The sequence below is a fragment of the Homalodisca vitripennis genome, unplaced genomic scaffold (genome assembly GCF_021130785.1).
Source record: "Homalodisca vitripennis isolate AUS2020 unplaced genomic scaffold, UT_GWSS_2.1 ScUCBcl_2369;HRSCAF=7055, whole genome shotgun sequence".
Taxonomy (NCBI): domain Eukaryota; kingdom Metazoa; phylum Arthropoda; class Insecta; order Hemiptera; family Cicadellidae; genus Homalodisca; species Homalodisca vitripennis.
In genome coordinates, this window is record NW_025778481.1 from 27,344 (window position 1) to 47,268 (window position 19,925).

At 34.3% G+C, this 19,925-nt stretch overlaps 1 protein-coding gene across 4 annotated transcripts in view; it reads right to left on the reverse strand.

Moving 5' to 3' along the window:
• The window catches only part of LOC124371983 (60 kDa SS-A/Ro ribonucleoprotein-like), a 44,515-nt gene extending 25,033 nt beyond the window's left edge, over window positions 1-19,482 (reverse strand). For all 4 annotated transcript variants that reach the window (XM_046830351.1, XM_046830353.1, XM_046830352.1 and 1 more), the window contains exons 1-2: window positions 19,339-19,482; window positions 5,285-5,502 (exon numbers count right to left, since the gene is read on the reverse strand). In XM_046830351.1, the coding sequence (XP_046686307.1) occupies window positions 5,285-5,502; window positions 19,339-19,441 (321 nt within the window). In that variant the 5' untranslated portion in view covers window positions 19,442-19,482. The remainder of the gene's footprint in view (window positions 1-5,284; window positions 5,503-19,338) is intronic.
• Window positions 19,483-19,925: the final 443 nt, after the last annotated feature.

Consider the following 19,925-nt stretch of genomic DNA (forward strand, 5'->3'; position numbering starts at 1 on the left):
GCAATGATCATTCATATTGTCCAATAACTCGGTGGTATATACTTATAGAGACATAATATAACAAGAGCGACAATACAATATGAGGGGGAAATATTAATTGTTAAGAGTTCACCAGTTCATCAATGGTAATGATCATTCATATTGTCCAATAACTCGGTGGTATATACTTATTGAGACAAAATGTAACAAGAGCGACAATACAATACGAGGGAGAAATATTAATTGTTGAGAGTTCACCAGTTCTTCAATGGCAATGATCATTCATATTGTTCATAACTCGGTGGTATATACATATTTAGACAAACTATAACAAGAGCGACAATACAATATGAGGGGGAAATATTAATTGTTGAGAGTTCACCAGTTCTTCGATGGGAATGATATTTCATATTGTCCAATAACTCGGTGGTATATACATATTTAGACAAACTATAACAAGAGCGACAATACAATACGAGGGGAAATATTAATTGTTGAGAGTTCACCAGTGCTTTAATGGCAATGATCATTCATATTGTCCAATAACTCGGTGGTATATACTTATAGAGACATAATATAACAAGAGCGACATTACAATATAAGGGGGGAAATATTAATTGTTGAGAGTTAACCAGTTCTTTGATGGGAATGATCATTCATATTGTCTAATAACTCGGTGGTATATACTTATAGATACATAATATAACAAGAGCGACAATACAATACGAGGATGAAATATTAATTGTTGAGAGTTAACCAGTTCTTTGATGGCAATGATCATTCATATTGTCTAATAACTCGGTGGTATATACTTATAGAGACATAATATAACAAGAGCGACAATACAATATAAGGGGGGAAATATTAATTGTTGAGAGTTAACCAGTTCTTTGATAGCAATGATCATTCATATTGTCTAATAACTCGGTGGTATATACTTATAGAGACATAATATAACAAGAGCGACAATACAATGTAAGGGGGGAAATATTAATTGTTGAGAGTTAACCAGTTCTTTGATGCCAATGATCATTCATATTGTCTAATAACTCGGTGGTATATACTTATAGAGACATAATATAACAAGAGCGACAATACAATATAAGGGGGGAAATATTAATTGTTGAGAGTTAACCAGTTCTTTGATGGCAATGATCATTCATATTGTCTAATAACTCGGTGGTATATACTTATAGAGACATAATATAACAAGAGCGACAATACAATATAAGGGGGGAAATATTAATTGTTGAGAGTTAACCAGTGCTTTAATGGCAATGATCATTCATATTGTCTAATAACTCGGTGGTATATACTTATAGAGACATAATATAACAAGAGCGACAATACAATATAAGGGGGGAAATATTAATTGTTGAGAGTTAACCAGTGCTTTAATGGCAATGATCATTCATATTGTCCAATAACTCGGTGGTATATACTTATAGAGACATAATATAACAAGAGCGACAATACAATATAAGGGGGGAAATATTAATTGTTGAGAGTTAACCAGTGCTTTAATGGCAATGATCATTCATATTGTCTAATAACTCGGTGGTATACACTTATAGAGACATAATATAACAAGAGCGACAATACAATATAAGGGGGGGAAATATTAATTGTTGAGAGTTAACCAGTGCTTTAATGGCAATGATCATTCATATTGTCTAATAACTCGGTGGTATATACTTATAGAGACATAATATAACAAGAGCGACAATACAATATAAAGAGGGAATTATTAATTGTTGAGAGTTAACCATAGCTTTAATGGGAATGGTCATTCATATTGTCTAATAACTCTGTGGATTGCATAATATAACAAGAGCGACAATACAATATGAGGGGGAAATATTAATTGTTGAGAGTTAACCAGTGCTTTAATGGCAATGGTCATTCATATTGTCTAATAAATCTGTGGATTGCATAATATAACAAGAGCGACAATACAATATGAGGGGGAAATATTAATTGTTGAGAGTTAACCAGTGCTTTAATGGCAATGGTCATTCATATTGTCTAATAACTCTGTGGATTGCATAATATAACAAGAGCGACAATACAATATGAGGGGGAAATAATTATTGTTGAGAGTTACCCAGTTCTTTCATGGGAATGATAATTCATATTATCCAAATATAAATTTTCTGGACCACTATGTGGTACATATTTTAAAGGATATTTTACAAGAAGATGGAAACCGGAGATTACAGGATGGTAGCAGGGCTGGATTTTAAAACAAGCTGAGTACGCTGCAGCATAGAGATTCAAATATTTAGGTGCTGCGTTTTGGCAATTTAAAGAAAATTGCAAATCAATATCTCAGTTATTACTCAACAATTTTATATTTATTTTTAATACATTACTTTTTGCATTTTTATTTATGAAAACTTGTACTTAACTGTTGGGTCTCCTTGCCTGATAATCATGCATGTCTGCTCTTCTTCTCAGATTTTGCTTGTTTGCAAATGTGACAATCTCCTTGATGAAAAATCCAATAAATGTTATGATGTTAAGATTTTTATATGAGTCCCTGCAAGAGTCCAGTGGACCTAGCTCGGAGAGAATGTAAATTGCCTTTTCTGTAGTATCAAGACTCTATGGAGGTTCCTTTATAGGATCTTTCCCAAGTAGTGAGCCCATATCTCAAATGGGTTTCAAACAAAACATGGTAGGCTATTTTAACTGTGTTGGGGCTGATCCCCTGCTAAAACATTCTCAATATATATATATATATATATATATATATATATATAAAGGAGAATTTAAGTTTTTACAATGCTTCTTTATATGTGTGTTCCAGGATCCAAGAGATTTTGCCTGGTACACTCTAGCCAGTTTAGGTAGTGCAACTGTCTCAATTTTCCTTTTCCAAAAGAAAATCTACAAACTTTTGCTTTCTTTAAGAACCAGATACTTTGCACTACAGTACTGTTGGGCTATATTTACTGCAATGCAATGCATTTCCAGTGTTGCAATTTTCTGGTTCTGAAGAAGGAGCTTTTCTGGGTTTTGTTGTTTTATGGTTGGGTTCGATTAGTAACATAGCCCTTAAAACACATTAACACACCTATAAATATATATTTTTAACTTCTTTGTTGCTGTCTCATTTGGATGTCTTCAGAAGGATGCAGACTACAGGTTCCAGGAGTCAAGTCAGTGACAACATCAAATTTCAGCTAAATCCAAGATTCACAAGAATTTTAAAATTTTAACCTAATGAAAAACTTTTTATTGTAATAATTCAACAAGTATTGCATATTAAAGTGTCCTAGTTCATCATGAACTAAATGATATCTTATATCATATATTAGAAAATTAATTGCAATTAGAAGAACTATGGTTATAAGCTCATCTGGTACTGTCAAGATTGCCTATCAGGCTCTTTTTGAAAGCCATCTTAGATACAGAATTCTTGTTTGGGATGATTCCTAAGCAAAGAATCTTGAACGGGTCTTATTATTGCAAAAAAGAGCTCTACGAATTACGGCCTGTTTAAAACCCCTTGATAGCTGTAGACAGGTATTTAAAGAATGGAATAAAATACTGACCATTGTAAGTTTATACATACAAGAAACAGTTCTTAACGCAGTTGGAAGGAAGATGCAACGGAACAGGGACCTTCATCACTATGAAGGAAACAGGATTTTTCCGGACATTTGCCATCGTTAAGTGAAACAAGAAAACAGTAACACCTTGTTACACTTAACGATGGCAAATGTCCGGAAAAATCCTGTTTCCTTCACAATCCTTCCATCGTCAAAAATAACCTTCAAACAAGGACTTCATCACTATAACACAAGGCATCACAACAACTTTACTTTACTCAGTCACCACAGGACATATTTTGAGAAAAAAAAAACCATCATATGTGGGGGCTAGATTCTTCAACAGTCTTCCAGACGAAGTAAAGAAAGAAGAATCAATAAAAGTGAAAAGAAGAAACTGCATTAGTGGCTGTTGAACAGGCCTTTTTACAACATAAACGAATTTTTAAATTGGACAGACATTCTCCCTTAGATTATTAAAAGTTATTAACCCTTTGGCTGCTATGCAACGATATGTCGTTTTTGGTAATCGTGCCGAAAAATGCTATGGAAAGATATTTTGTTGTTGAGAATTTTTTTTCCAGTGCTAAATATTATGTTATTTACACCCAGATTGCGGTAAATGACAGTTGAATAAGTTTACTTTTCCTTAAAAATAATAACAATACTTGTATTTGCTGGTTTTTTTTTTTAAGTACACTAACGGCAAACAGCTGTGATCTAGATAGCACAGGGTGTTTTTTGTGTTTTTTCATTATGTACTCAAAACAACATATGGTTTTAGGTAAAAAAAATGTATTTTAAAAAATAAAAGTTAAATTCAATTATGTTTTTCTGTGTCAAAGTTGGGGAAAAAAATTATTTATTTGTTTACATAGTTTTGTATTTTTCAAAAAGTATTATTTTTTATTTTCTTACGTGTATTATACTACAAAACAAAACATAAATCAATAAAATAGGTTACAATTTGAGGAACTTATGATTTTTTTAGTTAAACTCTACAAATTCACCATTTTAGGCTTAGCACTTTTGGGATAACATGTCAAAAAATTCTTAGCAGCCAAAGGGTTATTATATTAGTAATTTATGTTGCTGTTTACAAATGTTATACATTTGTTTTTTAAATTTTGTTGTTTTGTTTGTTGATATGTTTTGTATCTGTATGTTTTGTAACTGTATGTGACACCATTTCTAATCTTTAGGATTGTGAAATAAAGATATTCTCTCTCTCTCTCTACCATTAAAAAGTAATTGTTACAAATTTTACAAAAACACTAAGCAAATCATCCAAAATAACCTCGCTTAGAGGGTTAATGTTTCCCCTCAAGAGATTCTACAAATTACAAAAAGATTATTAGTACCAGTTGACAATAGAGAAGCATTCTTTATTCAACGTAGTTTTACTAATATAAATAAAAATAATACATTGAATTGCATTATTATTCGTAACAATGGTTTTAGCATAGATATAATAGTACTGACATATTTGAATATAATTCCTTTTAAGTTCAAGTAAAATGGATATTTAAAAAAAATTTGTTTATAAATTTTGAAAATACTCCTCCTTTTATGTCTCCTGGATTTCTGTTCAGATATTTATTTCTATGACAGACATACAACTGTTCCTAACAATGAGGTTAAAAAATACAATCGTTATATCTTGTAACGTATGTGTGCGTGCGGTTCATGACGTGTGTATAGTTTAACTTATTACATGAGAAATTATAGTAAACACAAGAATGATACACTACCTCCTGATATTTCAAGAGATTTGTTGGGACCCGCTCCAGGTTGTGCAGTTCCACAGCAAGTGCTCTAGCTGCCTTCTCTGGCTCCTTTATCTTCCTGAAAGACTCCACCGTTGTGATGTACTCCAGGAGCTCCTGCACTTGCTCATTTGGGCTTTCTCCAAACCGAGTCGTCGCCTCCTTGAGCCCTCTCGTTGCGTACGTAAACAGCAATTGTTGCTCTAAAACACAGTCAGTGCATCAACACTTCTCTGTGCCAACTACCACTTTAACCTATTTAAAAATTGTTTTAGTACACAAAGTCTGGTCTGCTTTGTCTGATCTGCCTCACTAAGTTAAATACATAGTTTGGGGCTTTATACTTACACAAGTTGCGTCTGTACAAAATTGATTCAGTAACTTACACTCCTTCTGAGGAAGTTTTATCCCATCAACTGAGTTTGTGAGGTCTGAAACTGAGTAATAGTTACAATCGTCAGAGCTTTACCAGGATGTAATCCAGCTGGTTTCGGACATAAACCGAAAAGCTGAGTACATGAGAAAAACTTGCACAATGCAGAGATGTGGAAGATACGAGAGGGTGGGAGCCAGGGGAGGGGAAATGGAGTTGCCATGACGGTGCCACATATTTGCCTATCCTGTTTTATTAAACTCACAATATAGGTTGTCACATTCCCCAATCCAAAGGAAATATATCCCCTTCTAGCAGTTCTGTGGAGTGGAACAGAAGATTGATGGGGCAAGACTCTCCTGTTTCAATAAAGTCACAATATAGGTCCTAACATTCCTCACTCCACAAGACATATATTCTCTTCTAGCAGTTCTGTGGATTGGAACAGAACATTGGTGGGGCAAGACTCTCCTGTTTCAATAAAGTCACAATATAGGTCCTAACATTCCTCACTCCACAAGAAATATATTCTCCTCTAGCAGTTCTGTGGAGTGGAACAGAACATTGGTGGGGCAAGACTCTCCTGTTTCAATAAAGTCACAATATAGGTCCTAACATTCCTCACTCCACAAGAAATATATTCTCTTCTAGCAGTTCTGTGGATTGGAACAGAACATTGGTGGGGCAAGACTCTCCTGTTTCAATAAAGTCACAATATAGGTCCTAACATTCCTCACTCCACAAGAAATATATTCTCTTCTAGCAGTTCTGTGGATTGGAACAGAACATTGGTGGGGCAAGACTCTCCTGTTTCAATAAAGTCACAATATAGGTCCTAACATTCCTCACTCCACAAGAAATATATTCTCCTCTAGCAGTTCTGTGGGAGTGAACAGAACATTGGTGGGGCAAGACTCTCCTGTTTCAATAAAGTCACAATATAGATCCTAACATTCCTCACTCCACAAGAAATATATTCTCTTCTAGCAGTTCTGTGGGAGTGGAACAGAAGATTGGTGGGGCAAGACTCTCCTGTTTCAATAAAGTCACAATATAGGTCCTAACATTCCTCACTCCACAAGAAATATATTCTCCTCTAGCAGTTCTGTGGATTGGAACAGAACATTGGTGGGGCAAGACTCTCCTGTTTCAATAAAGTCACAATATAGGTCCTAACATTCCTCACTCCACAAGAAATATATTCTCTTCTAGCAGTTCTGTGGAGTAGAACAGAACATTGGTGGGGCAAGACTCTCCTGTTTCAATAAAGTCACAATATAGGTCCTAACATTCCTCACTCCACAAGAAATATATTCTCTTCTAGCAGTTCTGTGGAGTGGAACAGAACATTGGTGGGGCAAGACTCTCCTGTTTCAATAAAGTCACAATATAGATCCTAACATTCCTCACTCCACAAGAAATATATTCTCTTCTAGCAGTTCTGTGGGAGTGGAACAGAAGATTGGTGGGGCAAGACTCTCCTGTTTCAATAAAGTCACAATATAGATCCTAACATTCCTCACTCCACAAGAAATATATTCTCTTCTAGCAGTTCTGTGGGAGTGGAACAGAAGATTGGTGGGGCAAGACTCTCCTGTTTCAATAAAGTCACAATATAGGTCCTAACATTCCTCACTCCACAAGAAATATATTCTCCTCTAGCAGTTCTGTGGATTGGAACAGAACATTGGTGGGGCAAGACTCTCCTGTTTCAATAAAGTCACAATATAGGTCCTAACATTCCTCACTCCACAAGAAATATATTCTCTTCTAGCAGTTCTGTGGAGTGGAACAGAACATTGGTGGGGCAAGACTCTCCTGTTTCAATAAAGTCACAATATAGGTCCTAACATTCCTCACTCCACAAGAAATATATTCTCTTCTAGCAGTTCTGTGGAGTGGAACAGAACATTGGTGGGGCAAGACTCTCCTGTTTCAATAAAGTCACAATATAGATCCTAACATTCCTCACTCCACAAGAAATATATTCTCTTCTAGCAGTTCTGTGGGAGTGGAACAGAAGATTGGTGGGGCAAGACTCTCCTGTTTCAATAAAGTCACAATATAGATCCTAACATTCCTCACTCCACAAGAAATATATGCTCTTCTAGCAGTTCTGTGGGAGTGGAACAGAAGATTGGTGGGGCAAGACTCTCCTGTTTCAATAAAGTCACAATATAGGTCCTAACATTCCTCACTCCACAAGAAATATATTCTCTTCTAGCAGTTCTGTGGGAGTGGAACAGAAGATTGGTGGGGCAAGACTCTCCTGTTTCAATAAAGTCACAATATAGGTCCTAACATTCCTCACTCCACAAGAAATATATTCTCCTCTAGCAGTTCTGTGGAGTGGAACAGAAGATTAATAGAATAGAATAGAATAGAATATAGAATAGAATAGAATAATTTATTGGCCACAAGATATTTCACACAAATACATAGGCAGGTCAGTATAATTTATAATTGTACTTCACTAGTTAAAGAAGTCATTGTCAGTCCATTGACTCAATAAAAACTCACTTATTGAATAAAATGCATTATTTAACAAGAAATTATATAATTTTGATTTAAAAGAACAGTCTTTTAATTTTTTCATTTCCATAGGCAATTTATTCATGAATTTAGATGCAATGTGCAGAGGGTTTTTTTCACTTTTGCTAAGTCTATGTGGAGGTAAATTTATTAAATGGCTATTTCTTGTATTGTACGAGTGGATTTCATTTCTGAGCATAATTCTGTCTTCATTTTTTCTAAGATACAACAAGCATTGCATTATATACAGACAAGGTAGAGTGAGAATCCTGAGCTGTACAAAAATATCCCTACAGTGATCAAGCCTACCAGCTCCAGCAATGATACGGATAGCCTTTTTCTGTAGTATAAATACCTCTTCGGCATGGGAGGCTCCACCCCATACAACAAGACCATAGGTAATATGTGATTGGAAAATACCAAAATAGGCAGTGCGGATCCCGTTCTGGTCCAATTCACCACATAAGCGTTTTAAGGCATAAATGCTTCTGCTAAGTTTAATTTTGAGACCAATTATGTGTTGATGCCAACATAATGTTGGATCAAGGGTTAAGCCCAAAAAAGTTGGATTTTCTGTGTGTTGTTCTGGTTTTTCTTTAAGGCCAAAAAAGGTTGTCACTGTTTTATTTGTATTTAATACCAATTCATTAGCAGTCAACCAATTTTGAATGAGATTTTGATTTGATTTAGCATGTGCCAATGCTAGACTGCTACTAGGTTGTTTATTTATGATTGTAGTGTCATCAGCATAGAGGACGACATCCGCAGGTACACATTCACTCAAATCATTGATCATAATAATGAAAAGTATGGGGCCAAGCACTGACCCTTGCGGGACACCACAATTTACATCTAGGCTGCTTGATTCCTTATTGTTGCTTAATGGAGGAAGCCTCTCCTGTTCACTTAACTTGTAATAAAAATCCTCATATTCGTGACTTTAACGTGATATTTTTAGTCTTGACATTCCAATTCTAGGAGCATTCGAGTTAAGTACAGCAAACAGTCTTTGTAACAGGTAATTGTGAAAAAATATACATTTAGCTTATTACTGTATAAGTATGTAATTTGTTAAGTGTGCTGAAGGTGTCCTGTCTTGATGTGCTTGTTTATAGAGACAACAATTTTATTTCACATTTACCTTATTACTGTATAAGTATGTAATTTGTTAAGTGTGCTGAAGGTGTCCTGTCTTGATGTGCTTGTTTATAAAGACAACAATTTTATTTCACATTTACCTTATTACTGTATAAGTATGTAATTTGTTAAGTGTGCTGAAGGTGTCCTGTCTTGATGTGCTTGTTTATAAAGACAATAATTTTATTTCACATTTAGCTTATTACTGTATAAGTATGTAATTTGTTAAGTGTGCTGAAGGTGTCCTGTCTTGATGTGCTTGTTTATAGAGACAACAATTTTATTTCACATTTACCTTATTACTGTATAAGTATGTAATTTGTTAAGTGTGCTGAAGGTGTCCTGTCTTGATGTGCTTGTTTATAAAGACAATAATTTTATTTCACATTTAGCTTATTACTGTATAAGTATGTAATTTGTTAAGTGTGCTGAAGGTGTCCTGTCTTGATGTGCTTGTTTATAAAGACAATAATTTTATTTCACATTTAGCTTATTACTGTATAAGTATGTAATTTGTTAAGTGTGCTGAAGGTGTCCTGTCTTGATGTGCTTGTTTATAGAGACAACAATTTTATTTCACATTTACCTTATTACTGTATAAGTATGTAATTTGTTAAGTGTGCTGAAGGTGTCCTGTCTTGATGTGCTTGTTTATAAAGACAATAATTTTATTTCACATTTAGCTTATTACTGTATAAGTATGTAATTTGTTAAGTGTGCTGAAGGTGTCCTGTCTTGATGTGCTTGTTTATAGAGACAAACAATTTTATTTCACATTTACCTTATTACTGTATAAGTATGTAATTTGTTAAGTGTGCTGAAGGTGTCCTGTCTTGATGTGCTTGTTTATAGAGACAACAATTTTATTTCACATTTAGCTTATTACTGTATAAGTATGTAATTTGTTAAGTGTGCTGAAGGTGTCCTGTCTTGATGTGCTTGTTTATAGAGACAACAATTTTATTTCACATTTACCTTATTACTGTATAAGTATGTAATTTGTTAAGTGTGCTGAAGGTGTCCTGTCTTGATGTGCTTGTTTTATAGAGACAACAATTTTATTTCACATTTACCTTATTACTGTATAAGTATGTAATTTGTTAAGTGTGCTGAAGGTGTCCTGTCTTGATGTGCTTGTTTATAGAGACAACAATTTTTATTTCACATTTACCTTATTACTGTATAAGTATGTAATTTGTTAAGTGTGCTGAAGGTGTCCTGTCTTGATGTGCTTGTTTATAGAGACAACAATTTTATTTCACATTTACCTTATTACTGTATAAGTATGTAATTAATTTGTTAAGTGTGCTGAAGGTGTCCTGTCTTGATGTGCTTGTTTATAGAGACAACAATTTTATTTCACATTTACCTTATTACTGTATAAGTATGTAATTTGTTAAGTGTGCTGAAGGTGTCCTGTCTTGATGTGCTTGTTTATAGAGACAACAATTTTATTTCACATTTACCTTATTACTGTATAAGTATGTAATTTGTTAAGTGTGCTGAAGGTGTCCTGTCTTGATGTGCTTGTTTATAGAGACAACAATTTTATTTCACATTTACCTTATTACTGTATAAGTATGTAATTTGTTAAGTGTGCTGAAGGTGTCCTGTCTTGATGTGCTTGTTTATAGAGACAACAATTTTATTTCACATTTACCTTATTACTGTATAAGTATGTAATTTGTTAAGTGTGCTGAAGGTGTCCTGTCTTGATGTGCTTGTTTATAGAGACAACAATTTTATTTCACATTTACCTTATTACTGTATAAGTATGTAATTTGTTAAGGGCAGTCTGACATGAAAAAAAATTTTTTTTGGGGAATTTTGGTTTTTTATTTATTAATATTCTTTAGAATTTTCTCTTTAAAATGGTATATAATATACCTTATTACTATAATATTAACCTTATATAAAAAATATATATATAAAGGCTTGCAAACTGTTGTTTGGCGTTGAGCACCACTCCTGTATAGTAAACAACAATCTATAAAATAGATATTAAATTGGTTTTGTTTATGTTGGTACTGTTTTGCTTTTAGTCTGGTTTTAGCTGATATCACACACTGTCAGCAATATGACAGATGTCATCTGTTGTTATTATTTTATGTTGGAGGTTATTGTGAAGTTTTGAAATACTGTGTTTTGTGATTTGCAAGTTTCCCTGTTGTTTTTATTTGTAAAGGAGTTTATTGTAATTGAATGTAGATTAAAATGGGTAATAAGAAGAGAGTAGGAACTAAGAAACTATGTTACAAGAAGAAGACTGTTGTTCGTAGCAAGAAAACAGTAGTAACTTCAGGTAATGAAGAGGATAGGCCTAGAACACCCAAAGTTGTTTCCACATCCAATGAGAAATTGAGCCCTAACCTAGCCTGCTATGATAATTTCAACTGATACCTTACAGTATGACATAGTAAACATTGTACAGCTAGAATCAGTTTTGAAAGATGTTGCAGTGTGTAGGGTTTGTCATGGCAACCTATCATTTAGTCGAAAACCATTAGCAGGGCTCGCAGTACAAATTTCCGTCTCCTGTAGCTGTGGCATGACAAAAGCTTTTGACAACTGTCCCAAAGCAACAGATATTAGGCCTAGGCCTATTGAGGCACCAAGCAAAAGTTCACAATGCTACTATGACTTGAACCTAAGGTTAGTATACGGCTTGCGTGTAATAGGAAAGGGCTATACTGCTGCCCAAACTCTTTGCGGCATGATGAATTTACCCGCTCCGCCCAGCAAGTTCAATCAACATGAACAGTTTTTGTCCAGCCATGTAGAAAGTGTGTGTGAAAAACTCTATGAAGAGAGCAGTGACAGAAGCAGTTATTGAAAATGGAAATTCTAATGACTTATGTGTTGCGGTTGACGGAAGCTGGCAAAAGCGAGGCCACACCTCGCTAAATGGCGTTGTCACAATTACTTCAGCAGATACGGGTAAAGTAATAGATATTTATTCAATGTCAAAATACTGTAACTGCCCTCAGAGAACAAGCAACCAACACTTAGAAATATGCAAGGCAAATTATGTAGGTAGCAGTGGAGGTATGGAAGCTGAAGGTGCGACTGCAATGTTCAAAAGATCCGAGACTAAATACGGTGTTCGCTATGTGGAGTACCTTGGAGATGGTGACTCCAATGGCTATGCAGCAGTTGTGGCAGAAGCACCATATGGCCCAGATGTGTCCATTCAGAAGTTGGAATGTGTAGGACACGTCCAGAAGAGGATGGGGACAAGAATAAGGGACTTTATCATGAAAAATAAAGGCTTGAAGCTTTCTGACGGAAAATCTCTTTCTGGGAAAGGTAGGCTAACAGGGAAGGCGATCCAACAAATCCAAATATACTATGGACTAGCCATCCGTAGGAATACACACAGCGTGGAAGCCATGAGGCGAGCAGTTTGGGCGTTGTACTGTCATGTTCAGTCTACTAACGATACGCCTTTACATATTTTATGCCCAGACACCGAAGACACATGGTGTAAGTATAACAAAGCCGCCAAAGAAAAAACTAAATATGACCACAGCCAGCATTTTCACCTCTCACCTGTTCTAATGAAAGCAATCAAACCTATTTTTAAATCTTTGTGCAGCCTAGAACTACTCAGAAAATGTCTCAAAGGAAAATCTCAAAATCCTAATGAGTCTATGAATAATGTCATTTGGGCTCGGCTCCCTAAACGCACCTTTGTTACACTAGGTGCTCTTAGGCTAGGTGTCTATGAGGCAGTCCTATCATTCAATGATGGGTACAGCTCCAAAGTGAAAGTTTTAGAGCACATTGGGCTAGAACCAGGACTGAATATGCGGTTAGCTTTAAAACGTCTCGACACCCAGCGGATTCGCAAAGCAGATAAAGCGGCTACCGACATTGAAAAAAAAAATCAGGCAATCAAGGACTTTAGCCAAAAGGAAGCTGGAGGATCTGTATCAAGAAGCAGAGGATCCAGACAACCCTTCCTACAGTGCAGGCCATCATTAAACCAAGGTATGAGTCCAAAATATGCTACCTTCTTGCTTTTTCTTGATTTGCCGAAAACTTGTTATTTTTTAACTTTGGGGGCCCTATAACTCAAAAACTACTAGGCCTACCCCAGTCAAATTTTTATACAGTATTCTACTTACTATTGCCTAGTTCCCCTCATGGGAATTTATAAATATCTCTTGTCAATGAGGCACAGTAAACATTTTTTACTTATAAAAAAGTTAGTTAAAAACAATAAATTATAAAAAAATTATAACTTTTTAATTTTTTTTTTTCAAATTTAAAAACCTCATGATAAGACCTAGATTATAAGCTATTTAATAAGTAAAATAAAAATCAGGACTCTATCTATAACCATTACAGAGATATAGGTTCCCAAGTTAACATTATGTTCTTATGGAGGTCGGACTGCCCTTAAGTGTGCTGAAGGTGTCCTGTCTTGATGTGCTTGTTTATAGAGACAATAATTTTATTTCACATTTACCTTATTACTGTATAAGTATGTAATTTGTTAAGTGTGCTGAAGGTGTCCTGTCTTGATGTGCTTGTTTATAGAGACAACAATTTTATTTCACATTTAGCTTATTACTGTATAAGTATGTAATTTGTTAAGTGTGCTGAAGGTGTCCTGTCTTGATGTGCTTGTTTATAGAGACAACAATTTTATTTCACATTTACCTTATTACTGTATAAGTATGTAATTTGTTAAGTGTGCTGAAGGTGTCCTGTCTTGATGTGCTTGTTTATAGAGATAACAATTTTATTTCACATTTACCTTATTACTGTATAAGTATGTAATTTGTTAAGTGTGCTGAAGGTGTCCTGTCTTAATGTGCTTGTTTATAGAGACAACAATTTTATTTCACATTTACCTTATTACTGTATAAGTATGTAATTTGTTAAGTGTGCTGAAGGTGTCCTGTCTTAATGTGCTTGCTTATAGAGACAACAATTTTATTTCACATTTAGCTTATTACTGTATAAGTATGTAATTAATTTGTTAAGTGTGCTGAAGGTGTCCTGTCTTAATGTGCTTGTTTATAGAGACAACAATTTTATTTCACATTTACCTTATTACTGTATAAGTATGTAATTTGTTAAGTGTGCTGAAGGTGTCCTGTCTTAATGTGCTTGTTTATAGAGACAACAATTTTATTTACCTTATTACTGTATAAGTATGTAATTTGTTAAGTGTGCTGAAGGTGTCCTGTCTTAATGTGCTTGTTTATAGAGACAACAATTTTATTTCACATTTACCTTATTACTGTATAAGTATGTAATTTGTTAAGTGTGCTGAAGGTGTCCTGTCTTAATGTGCTTGTTTATAGAGACAACAATTTTATTTCACATTTAGCTTATTACTGTATAAGTATGTAATTTGTTAAGTGTGCTGAAGGTGTCCTGTCTTAATGTGCTTGTTTATAGAGACAACAATTTTATTTCACATTTAGCTTATTACTGTATAAGTATGTAATTTGTTAAGTGTGCTGAAGGTGTCCTGTCTTGATGTGCTTGTTTATAGAGACAACAATTTTATTTACCTTATTACTGTATAAGTATGTAATTTGTTAAGTGTGCTGAAGGTGTCCTGTCTTGATGTGCTTGTTTATAGAGACAACAATTTTATTTACCTTATTACTGTATAAGTATGTAATTTGTTAAGTGTGCTGAAGGTGTCCTGTCTTGATGTGCTTGTTTATAGAGACAACAATTTTATTTACCTTATTACTGTATAAGTATGTAATTTGTTAAGTGTGCTGAAGGTGTCCTGTCTTGATGTGCTTGTTTATAGAGACAACAATTTTATTTCACATTTACCTTATTACTGTATAAGTATGTAATTTGTTAAGTGTGCTGAAGGTGTCCTGTCCTGATGTGCTTGTTTATAGAGACAACAATTTTATTTCACATTTAGCTTATTACTGTATAAGTATGTAATTTGTTAAGTGTGCTGAAGGTGTCCTGTCTTGATGTGCTTGTTTATAGAGACAACAATTTTATTTCACATTTACCTTATTACTGTATAAGTATGTAATTTGTTAAGTGTGCTGAAGGTGTCCTGTCTTGATGTGCTTGTTTATAGAGATAACAATTTTATTTCACATTTACCTTATTACTGTATAAGTATGTAATTTGTTAAGTGTGCTGAAGGTGTCCTGTCTTAATGTGCTTGTTTATAGAGACAACAATTTTATTTCACATTTACCTTATTACTGTATAAGTATGTAATTTGTTAAGTGTGCTGAAGGTGTCCTGTCTTAATGTGCTTGCTTATAGAGACAACAATTTTATTTCACATTTAGCTTATTACTGTATAAGTATGTAATTAATTTGTTAAGTGTGCTGAAGGTGTCCTGTCTTAATGTGCTTGTTTATAGAGACAACAATTTTATTTCACATTTACCTTATTACTGTATAAGTATGTAATTTGTTAAGTGTGCTGAAGGTGTCCTGTCTTAATGTGCTTGTTTATAGAGACAACAATTTTATTTACCTTATTACTGTATAAGTATGTAATTTGTTAAGTGTGCTGAAGGTGTCCTGTCTTAATGTGCTTGTTTATAGAGACAACAATTTTATTTCACATTTACCTTATGACTGTATAAGTATGTAATTTGTTAAGTGTGCTGAAGGTGTCCTGTCTTAATGTGCTTGTTTATAGAGACAACAATTTTATTTCACATTTAGCTTATTACTGTATAAGTATGTAATTTGTTAAGTGTGCTGAAGGTGTCCTGTCTTAATGTGCTTGTTTATAGAGACAACAATTTTATTTCACATTTAGCTTATTACTGTATAAGTATGTAATTTATTACTTTGATTGAAACAATAACTATATCTTAAGAACCCATGATGTGAGGCTTGGAAGAGAACTGTAATATACAGGTATCAGTATAACTCTCAAACAATCTAAAATGTTGACCAACTACAGCAGCTAATTAAATTATATGCTCTTTAACCCTATAAGTGGCGGTCATTTGTGGTCTCAGTGGCAGGCCGTTTTTGGGTACATTGCCGTGATCGTTAAACTTGTTTTTAGAAAATATTATCTAAGTGATAACCTAGCAACATTATATATTTTTGTTTTCCTTATGAACTATAGAATATGAATAAATATAATATTTGGTGCCTGACCATTATTTTCAGATTAATATCATTGTAGATGTGTAAAAAAATTTTTTCACAAAAAATAATTTTTAAGTTCTACTGTCCGTCACTTTGAAACTACTGGAGCTACAATATAATGTCAAATTCACAGAATATACACAATTTTATTCTAAACAAATTACTACCTGTGCATTTTTTTCTATTTACAAGAACAAAAAAATTAGAAGGGAAAAACTAAATCAATGTACAAACTGTTTTTTTTTGTTTTTTTGTTTGTTGTTTTTTTACTCCGAGTCACTAGTAACTAGGGCTTGTCCTTTACTCCCAGTAGTGTAGGGCCTATAATAGTGGCTTAGTTTGTCATAGCACAGTATATTTCGTAAATATAAAACAGGAATTGTCTTATCGCAAACCCCTCCCCATCCTCAGACAGAGGTCAAAGTCGAGCGGTCTAGTAGATAACGTGATTACAGAATCTCGCCGCCCGTTCAGCTGGTGCGCCGCATTCTTGTACTTTCGTGTTTTACTGTGTGTGTAATAGATTAGTGATGGATGACACTATGAGAATTTTGGATTTACCCAGGAGGAAGAGGGGACAATTAGCTTTTTACAAGATCGTGACTAGGTGCCTAAATCTAAAATATTCGTGGCGGGCGGCAGTTGTGGCTGAAGGCGGAAATCCACTACACTCACTCATCCTTGATATTGCTGCTTTCTGGGCGTCACAGGAAACCCATTAACAATTAATAATCATTGTAAGTTTGTAATTGAAGAGTTGTTTTTTTCGTTCAATAATGTTTTTTTTTCTATAAATTTATTTGTTTGTGTTCCTCATACTGGTGTAGTCGGTATAATCCCAAAGTACCCCAACATTTTCCATGACGAACGAATAACCTAAACATTTACCGGTAACACAAACAACGCGATAAACAATAATATACTGATAACCAAAGTCGCCAAACAAAACAGTGACGAGACGAGTAGACAGCTGTTCTCTCGTCTGCCGCCAGGTCAAACGAAAACCGTCGGAATCATTTGAGCCAGCAAACATTAGTAACATGAATACACACTATACTATATGATATGTATAGGAAATTTCATGGAGAATACGATAGTTGAAACTAGGCTTAAAAATAATGGACGGTTGCCTAGCAGTAAGCGGCAATGTGAAGCGACTTCTAAGACGTCGCTTGCCACGTCACAGCGGCGTAAATAGAACGTCTCAGACGTCGCTTGCCACTTAGAGGGTTAAATTATATAATTCTGCCAGTTGATTTCTCTGAATACAACTCCATGGTTTTTAAACTAACCTGTCTAAAAAACAAATAATGGTAGTCAAATAACTTTTTCATGTCACCTCTAAAAGCTTATTTATATCAAAGTTTTGACTTTTCGTGACTATAAAAAAATATGAAATAACTGTTTTTTTACCTTTTGGATGGCACCATTAGTGTCTTTGACTTATCAGATTTATTCATGCTAAGTCTCAAAATGTAACTTTATTGTTAAGTAGGCTAGATCATAAGTAATGTGAAACAGGAGCATTGACAGTATGCACTTCTTAGGGTAGTATTATAGCTGCAATGCCAGTTATATATAGGCATAGTCCATCTATTGGTCTTATACAGTCTGTGGAATGAGTAGACTAAAATATACATAATTATTCAATATTCTGTTATGATTTTATATTATAGCTACATATTATTGATTTTGTACAATCACAAACTATGTTTACAAAATAAGTAAATTTATTTATTTTAATTACTACGTATAAGAGATTAGTTTTAAGATAACAATATTACAGAACATGCCCTAAACTAATGTTTTGTGTAACTTCAACAATGGTAGTTGAATTAAAAAATAATATTAACAGAAGTGCTGTATTTTGATTGTTATACAAACAATAATTAACAATCTGTTAATTTCATATTAGTTCAATGTATTTTTTTATTAGTTTTAAGCTTGATCTCAATTTCTAAAATATACACACTTAGATGTTTTTGTTAATTACATACACATCATGTAAAAGCAAAATAATCACAGAAGTACAGTATTTTTCCCCCCTTTAACATGTATGGTGCTGATACATTGAGTAAATAATTAATTACAACTATATTTATAAAATTAGCTTTCTTAGATTTGTTAAATTTAATTGAAAATGTAAATATGAAAAAATAATCAGAGAAAATGTATTAGCCTAGTTTTATGACAGCTAAAAAGTTGTTCCAAGACTGAGTGTCATGTCAAGGTTTGGTTCGGGCCCGAGCAGCACTGATGTATTGAAGTTTACTAGTATTTTCATATCTATTAAAATTACTATCACACATTTTAAATTTACAAGGTGATATTCAGAAAATAGAATACGTTTGGTATAAACAAAAAACAAAGAAAAAGATAAAACTTATTATATACATTTAAAAGTGACACTAAAATATTTTTTTTGACATAGTCACCATACAAATTTAGGCACTTATCATAGCAGTGAAGTAGTTTTGAAATTCCAGCATTATACACTTCTGCCGCCTGAGACTTCAACCAGGTTCCATGTCATGGACACCTGCAGTTCCATGTCGAGAACCAGGTCTTCATTGCTGGAAAGAGGTAGTAGTCGCTGGGTGCAAGGTCCGGACTGTAAAACGGATGTGGAAACACCATACATAGATTTTTATGTATGGGTTTCTACTAACATTTTCGGTACCCATCTTGCACAAAATTTATGGTATCCTATCTTCTGTATAACAAACTCCTTGTTTTTTTAAAAAAACCTAAGTGAGAGTTCTGTTATTATGAGCAGGTTAGTGGTAAATTACTAAACCATTTTTTTAAAATTATTTTTGAAATGGTATAAGGTTAAAGTAACACTGATAGAAGAGATTTGGTATATCATAAAATCATAATTCACCTATTGAAATCGGTTTGATGTGAGCGATTCGTAAGACATCGGTATGTTTCCAGCCATGGTAGCTTTTCTGGTGGAGTAAGATATCTGCCAAGTCGAACGGCATCCACACCAGGTACCACTGACCAACCGCTCTCTTGAAGCCGTTGCCCCGCCGCCTGCAAGACCAGACCATCACTTGCTTGCATACATTATAAACAATCAGATTGCACATAGTCAAACTGTACCAGTTTAGGTACCACTGACCTACCGCTCTCTTGAAGCTGTTGCCGCCGCCTGCAAGACCAGACCATCACTTGCTTGCATACATTATAAACAATCAGATTGCACATGGTCAAACTGTACCAGTTTAGGTACCACTGACCAACCGCTCTCTTGAAGCCGTTGCCGCCGCCTGCAAGACCAGACCATCACTTGCTTGCATACATTGTAAACAATCAGATTGCACATAGTCAAACTACCAGTTTAGGTACCACTGACCTACCGCTCTCTTGAAGCCGTTGCCGCCCGCCGCCTGCAAGACCAGACCATCACTTGCTTGCATACATTATAAACAATCAGATTGCACATAGTCAAACTGTACCAGTTTA